The sequence below is a fragment of the Nomascus leucogenys genome, chromosome 11 (genome assembly GCF_006542625.1).
Source record: "Nomascus leucogenys isolate Asia chromosome 11, Asia_NLE_v1, whole genome shotgun sequence".
NCBI classification, from domain to species: Eukaryota; Metazoa; Chordata; class Mammalia; order Primates; family Hylobatidae; genus Nomascus; species Nomascus leucogenys.
This window is the reverse complement of record NC_044391.1, coordinates 65,174,621-65,182,650: the sequence shown is the minus strand read 5'-3', so window position 1 is coordinate 65,182,650 and position 8,030 is coordinate 65,174,621. Positions and strand designations below refer to the sequence as shown.

Below are 8,030 nucleotides of genomic sequence, written 5' to 3'. Positions count from 1 at the left end.
TATTTTCATTTTTTAAATAGTTTTTCTAGCTAATCCCTAGAAACACATAAACATGTTGTTCTAGGTTTGTTATTTTTTTCTGTCTTACTTCTGCTAATTAGATTTTCTCATTAAAACATTTTCCATTAATACCCATGTAAAAATTCTCAAATAATATTTTTATAAGACATGCATATTGATAATAAACATCTACTTTCTAAATCAACTTCTTTCATCATTCTACAACACAATGACTTTCAGAATAAATAAAAATGAATAAAAAAATAAAATGAATAAAAATAAATAAAAAAAAATTATTTACATGTCCCAGAGCTAAAAGTTGAATGTTCTAGGCTGCCAAAATTTAGTAATAGCTAGTGTTGCCACCTATCAGACATAACATGGTAAGTTCCTTTAGACAGTATGGGCAATGGGTTACTATATAGTGAGCTTGATCTCTGCATTTGTGTGTGTGTGTGTGTGTGTGTGTGTCAGATATGTTTATGATTCTAAGTAGCACCATGCATGGCTATTAAAGGTAAAAGTAACAGCAGGGGCATGGTTCCAAATGCTTAGTAAAGATGTTTATTAAAGCTGGCTCTTGAGTGACAGATAAATGCATAGTTCTATTATGCATGCTGAATTCAGTATGATGCAAGCTTAAAAGTAGATAGATCAAAACAAGAGAGATTTAAAAAATCATAAAAAATGCAGCTATGTCAGTGTGTGACAGGAAAATAATTTTTCCTTAAAAGTGATCTCCCCTCACCCCCTCAAGAAACGTAACCACAATTTATGGAACAAAATTGAGAGCAAGTTGGCAGTGTGCCTTTTCTTGACTTGCCTGGCATCAAGCTTTAAAAACCCCATGTAAATGGACTTTTCTTAAGCCAAGATACAATTAAACAAAAAACCACATCACATAATCACTGCTGTATAATTCTTATTTATTAATGTGCAATATTTAGTTCTTAAAAAACAAAAACAAAAAACACACACGCAAAACAAGACATTAAACAAATTCTTTCATGCACGGCTTCTCTACCTGACAAGGTTCCGCTGCATGATTTTTTGAGGAGTTCCCTTGCTCAGGGTTGGCATATGTTTTTCAGTTTTCACTATCCAGAGCCATATTTGCAGAAAGATATACGAATATTGTAAATGGTGGGCTGTGCTGCTCTCACATGATGAAAACTTCAGTTCCTTGGTTGTCTGGTGCTTTGTGTAAATGCCAATAAGTTTGAGAGTTCACCCAACTGTGTCTCTTAACCTTTGTTCCCAAAGGTGAAGGGCAGGATTTTTAATCAAGTAGCAATTTATCTTTAATTAGGAAAACATAATTAGGTATTATCACCTAATTGCAATTACTGGTGGGAGAAAGTCACATTTCACGAGTAGTGACCCATGTTGGGTTATAGATCTCCTATTACTGAATTTTGCATCTGTATTTGTATTTGGCAGACAGCCAATAAAAATTAAAAGGTGATCACCATATTTCTCTGCAGTCCAGTTGTCAAAGTCACCAACTCTGCTGCTGAATAAGAAACCAAGAGATACTTCCTGAGTCACATTTAGCTATTTCTGTTTTCTGCTCAGACATCAAGTGTAGATCAAAACAGTTGTATACAAAACGCCCATGTGAAATAGGTTAGGTAACTGTTCCACACTTCATTTCTGGTACAGTTAAAAACAGTTTAATGTCTCAAGGCACCACTATGGTTGAACATCAGATACATGGGTCATCAGCTAATCTTCTACTATGCTGTAAAGTCAGTAATAGCTTGTGCAATTGTGAAAAGCAATCTCTAGAGGACTGTTAAGTATACAGTAGGCACGTGTATTATAATACAAATAGAAAACAATGAATCCTAGAAAAAGCATGTTGAGCACCGTTGTGGCATTGTTCATAGTTTTACCTAACACTACGTAAACCTTACATATACAAAAGGAAAGACTAAATTTTCAAAGTTACACTCAAGGTTGCTTTTTATGCTATCTCCAAGTCTATCTCCGAGTCTAGTTCGTAGGTGTACTTTTAGAAGTCGTTGGGTCTTGATCAGCTTCTGTTGCACTAGTAGATTCGTTCAACTGTGAGCTCAAGTTTTCCGAGGTTAGGTGGGAAGACTTGTAGACGATCTCATTGAAGTCAGACCTGATGCAAACCAAAGAAGGGTCATTCAAGGGGTCTTCTACTGAAGCCCGGGTGTTTTCTCGAGTGATTCCCATGTCTTTGCTATGTTCTGATGGAGATTTTCTTTTCATGCGAGTGTAAGTTTTGTCTTGATTCTCCATGCGTGGCTCATTTTTCAAAAATCGTCCAAAGAACCAAATAAAGAATCCAAACCACACAAAGGCTATCAGGCTTGGAACAAAGGCCAGACACTTGACATCAAGACTGGCTCCTATGAACCTGCTGTGTAAGAACATGTCTCCCTCAACATATGTTTTATTAGTCCGAGGGTTAGTGTGATTGGACCTCCATTCCCAGGATAGCTTGGTTCTGTTCAAATCTTTTAAACTTTCTGAGTCTTTCACTGTATATATCTTCTGCCCTGGGCCGATATATTGTCCATATTCATGAGGTTTATAAAATATTTGGTTCTTCCACATATTAAGATCCAAAATCAAGACGAGGAAGATAATTCCATAGTTAAACCATTTGCCTGCATTAGAAAAGAAATACTGCATTAATCAAAGGGCCATAAAATTGCAATAAGGTTTTCTACAATAAAATGAGGATAATGGTATAATAGCATCAATTGTTAATGTTTTAGACTGGTTAACAATTAATTTTTTGAGAGTGCTGTGCTGCCATTAAGTGAATTAGCAAAGGGAATTTACTAAATGGATTCTGGGCATATGAAAACACAACTGTAGGTCCCTGAGCCAGTAATTTATGGCATTTATACTAACAAGATTAAGTCTCCTTGTTTTATAGGCACCACAGCTATACTCAAATTTGGTTCCATGTAGGTTATCCTCTAGAACATTTCAATTAATGTGAAAAACAAAGTCTAATGAAATTCTTAGAAAAGTTCAATGTATGATTGAACATTTCTTACAGTTTTATAATTATGTCTGGGCAAGAAATAAATCATTTTGCAATGCAAGCACAGCAGTATATCAAATGAATTCATATTGCTGTTTGTAGGTGACCTGTTGATTAAACCATTAGTTGATGTGATTCAGATCAATAATCCTTGAGCATTCATTTCAAGACTTTAAAAATAATTGCATCAAATTCTCATTGAGCAAAATGCATTTATCAGACATAAATGTAACCATACCTTATGAACTGCTTGAAAAGATATATTTGAAGAGATTGCAACTACTATTTCTTTTTTTAATATTTAAAATCTTATATAAATACAATATTTAATGATCTATTATCAAATGATATTTTTACATTTGCAAATGGAAAGAATGTGGAAAAACTTTTCAGGTATACCAGAGTCCATTATAATTTTTATTATGATTTCTACAAATGGACCAAAAGGTGAAAAAACTTTCGAGTGATACTAGATTCTATTATAATTTTTTATTATAAGTTATTGCAAGTTTTACAGCATCATGTATATTATAAAAATATAGTAATACCTGCCTCATAGGTTTGCTGTAGCAAGTTAGGGGACGTATGTACCAGGTTCCAGAAGCTTTAGTTATAATAATTTTATGTATTATGCCAAAACATGTTTCTTTTGTATTTGAAGTAATACTATTTAACGTTATTGTTACTGCTTCATATGATGATATATTTGGCAATATACAGTCTAACAAAATATCTAGCTACATAAGAATATAAAAGACATAACTGTGAGGAGTTTAGGAAAGTATTTTATCATCATAATTACATATTTTATTAAAGCTCCTATTATATGTAAGGCTAAATACTTTTAATCCTGGCTCCAAAATTACTAGCTGTGTGATCTTGAGCCAGTTGTTAAATTCTCTAAAGCCCAGTTTCTTTACATGCAGAAAATAATAGTATTTATTAAAGTTGTCAGAATTTCGTGCGATTACTGGATGCTAAGGACAGTGCCTGGTACATAATAGGGGCCCAGTAATTGCTATAATTATCATCATGAAAGCCTTGCCTAAACCATGATAATTTTTTTATTTGCATGAGAAGGTGCAACTTGCTCCTCTATGAAGAGAGCTTACCTAAACTATATGAAGGGAAACAGTAACTCTGCTTGTCCTGACATTGTTCAGCTATATAGAGTTTATAATATTTGAAATGAAAACTCTTGCCTGAATGATTTTTTTTGGCATAACCAACTGGAAAGTAATTTTGAACATTGGGAATGTTGTCTCAGATATGATAAAATATTTATAGCATCTGGTGCTGTTAAGTTCAAGCCACTCATGAGATCTTCAAAACTAAACCTGGTTCATACTAAGGATCAACCATAACAGACTCTGTGTAGAACACACTGGTAGATGCTGAAGACGTATGTCTCTGCCTTTCAGAAAGGAATTCATCATCTTGTTAGGGGAACAGGACAGAGATCAACAGATAAATAATAAGAGGCTACATCTGAGAGGTGCCAAATGAGTGATACAAACCATAAATGCTGTAAATATTGAGGAAATGGAAAAAAAAACTGAAGGATACTTTCTGCAGGAAAGATTTTGAGGAAGCAACAATTCATGTGGTCCTTGAAGAACAAGCAGTACAGAAAACAGTTTGGAAAATTTTGTGTTTATTTTCGTTTATGCTTTCAGTACGTTGTAGATAGAACAGCATATATAAAAAGATGAGACGACATGGAAGAAAGAGGCTGAGGGGAGAGAAAAGGAAAAGAATGGAGATTATTGTAGAAAAAGGCAAGAAAGGGATGAGAAACAGGAGAAATGAAAAAGTTCAGAGATTCTTATCCAGTATTGAAGAGACACTAATCTGTAGATTCCATGACAGAAAGCGAGTTGAAGGAGGGGCTTTGGGTTCCCCTCTGTTGTAGGAGCTTTATATTTATTCTCTTGCTGTAAACTGTACATGTTACAAAGCCAGACCAGATGGTGGCGGAAGAGGTCCTTGTGCTTGTATGACTGATCACCATCTCCTTTTAAAATTCTTATTTTCCTTTTGAGACAGTGTCTCAATCTGTTGCAAGGCTGGAGCACAGTGGTGCAATTATAGCTCACTGCAGCCTTGAACTCCGAGACAAAAGCAATCTTCCTGCCTCAGCTTCCCAGGTAGCTAGAACTACAAGCTCAAGTCACTATACCTGGTTCCCACTACTTTCTTGACTCCCAAAGGTTTCTTTTCTCCCAAAGAACTTTTTCCAGCACTATTCAATTATTTTTCTACCAAGTGAATACTGCTGGGTCAGTTTGACCACTAAACTTGAACACCCAAGGGTCACTTTTTATTATTTCTCATGTGTCCTGATGTCTGAACATTTAGATGGGGTGGAGAAGGAGCAAATTAAAACTGTGTGCCCTAACATGAGTTAACGGATATCATCACCTACTCCAACACATCTTTACTGGTTTGTAAAAGGGAGCACCATGGCAACAAAGCTGCAGGCTGGAAATCAGCAGATGGGCATCTCATCCCAACACTAAACTTAAAGCATATGACCTTGGGTAACCTGTTTAACCTCTCTAGACCATGGTTATTCTATTTTCAAATTGAGAAAACTGAACTAGATGCCTTCCAGTTCCATAATTCTGCACTCCTCCCCCAAATCTGTCTACTTATTGGTCGTGTATGGAATCCAATTTTTTATTCTGTGAAATGGAGAATAATACCAGTGTAACTACCTCAAAGGATTATTTGTGAGGATAAAATGAGATGTTGTGTTGGAACATTCTCTGAAGTACATTGTTTGCCAAAAATGTAGGGTGGTATTATTTCTCCAATTTATTTCTCTACTTCTTCAATCCAGACAATATAGGATCTTGGTGATGGAATAGAGGGAGAGAAGGACATACAAGGATTATAACAAAGATATATCCTAAAAGTGATCACATTATCTAATTTTTCTGTTGGGATAAAACAGTATGCATTACTAAATACCAACACTAATAGGAAGATGACATGGGACCAGTTATCCAAGAGGACCCAGTGTGTGGCTCTATGTAAATATGCTTTGTGAATCAGCATATTTAACATGTTAAAAATCCTTAGCAATTAGTAGTTTGTCTACTGCTTGCAGTAGTATTGGCCCTGAGGAAAGACCTTTTATATCTATGAATTTTGAAGCTAAAAAACAGGGGATCGTGTCCCTACCTCTCCCCCACAGAAGACAGGCCATGTGGGGGTGGGGAAGGGCAGAGGGGAAGGGATGCAGTGAGCCAGGCTGCCTATTCATATCACATTTCCCTTCTTCTCCCTCCTGCGGATGCAGCAGCCTCCTTCTCTCACTCAGCTGAAACTTGAAGCTGCTAAAATGGTAGAAAAAAATGGCCCTTTTTATTATTTTTGTTTGTTTGTTTCTGCCCATCTGACATGACCTCTAGTTCATTTATCTGTTTACAGAGGAAGGATGTTCATCTTTCTCTGTCATCCATCTTTCCATTTTTCCCACACACTGTGTCGTTACCTTGGTAATGCTTTCTCCTCCTTAAAAAATTCCTTTTGCCCTATAAGATGTGGCAAAGCAGAAGGTAAAGTCAGGCAGGGCAACCCAACCCCCGTGTTCTTGTCTATAAAGTGAGGGAGTTGAGCTAGATAATCCTTAAGATTTCTTCCCAGCCCTAAAAGTTTCTTTGATGAGTCTGTGAAATAAACATTGCCTAAATCTTAGTGTTCTATGCTGGGCCAGGAAATCTCAACATTAGAGCAAAGAAGATGGAATATACAATTTTAGAAGGAGAAAGGTTTTCTGAAAAAAACTGTATATTCTGAGAAACAGTGTTTACCATAAAAAATAAATTTGAGTCCCTGAAATGACCCAGATAGAAAGGATTTAAGACAAAAAAGAACAGAATAGAAAGTGCTTCTATAGCCATTTTCCCAAGTGTGTTGTTGTGAATATACAATCGACAGTAACCAGAGGGTTGGTATTTCAGCATTAATCATATGAGAGCTTTTGCATTTTCCCCTGTTGTTTCAACTACATAGCATAATGTAAATCAGCAAGGAGGTAGGGTGAGAATCCACACATTCTTCCTATTAATCTCCTTGTTGAAATACTTCACTATCTCCTCTAATGAGAAATCACTGCATGGTGTTGGTGGGATTACCTCTTTTTTGGTTTTCGGGCTTTTAATGAATCTTACTGGTTGTCAGAGATGATATTATAATGAAAATTTTATCTTTTTACTTTGTGGGAGTTTACAGAATCCGAGGATAGATCATTTTAAAAGGATTCTTCATTAAATATCACCCTCACTTAAATAGCAAATGACAACAATTTGAGGGAAAGTGTTATTTTTTCAACTAAGGAAAAAGACTATAAGGTACTGATAATTCCACCATATAATGAACTTTTCATGACTGAAATATGCAAATATAAAATTTTTAATCTTTTACTCTGCAGAGGTGCCAGTTAGCATTGTGGTTGAGCTGTGCTATGGGCCCCTCTCTACCACAGGGGTGCGATTACTTGGTCAGACTTTGACATCTAGTGCAGGTGTATGGATGTGCAGTTAAGCTCCCCAAAGTCGTTCAGCAACCATCATGGGACAGCACAAAACCATGGCCTTGAAGAAGATGAATTTTGGATAAGTAAAAGAAATACGCAATTTGTTGTATCAGTCTTCTTGGCCATCCATATTCAATCTCCCCCCTCATTCCAGATGTGAGCAGTAAAAACAGGGCTCACAAGTTAGCATCTCTTCATGTCTCTCCCTAGGCAATTTAGGGATATCTAGAAACCACATTAAGTGCTTGGGTTATGAGGAGGCCATTTAGTAAACTGAAAATATTTATTTTTAATTTGTGAAGTAGTCATAATTATTTGAGTTATCAAAGTACCTTCTTAAGACTTAAAAACAAACTGATACAACTTCTCAAAGTGCCTCTCTTGTCACTGTTACTTCCTAAGTGGGAGACTATTTCTTAGGAAGCAATCCAATGTGACGAGTACAGGTAGGAACATGTG

At 35.9% G+C, this 8,030-nt stretch overlaps 1 protein-coding gene across 1 annotated transcript in view; it reads right to left on the bottom strand.

The window, feature by feature from the left end:
- Positions 1 to 909: 909 nt before the first annotated feature.
- The window catches only part of TMEM117 (transmembrane protein 117), a 556,036-nt gene continuing 548,915 nt past the window's right edge, over positions 910 to 8,030 (bottom strand). The window contains exon 8 of the mRNA XM_003252270.3: positions 910 to 2,642. Within this exon, the coding sequence (XP_003252318.1) occupies positions 1,996 to 2,642 (647 nt within the window). The 3' untranslated portion in view covers positions 910 to 1,995. The remainder of the gene's footprint in view (positions 2,643 to 8,030) is intronic.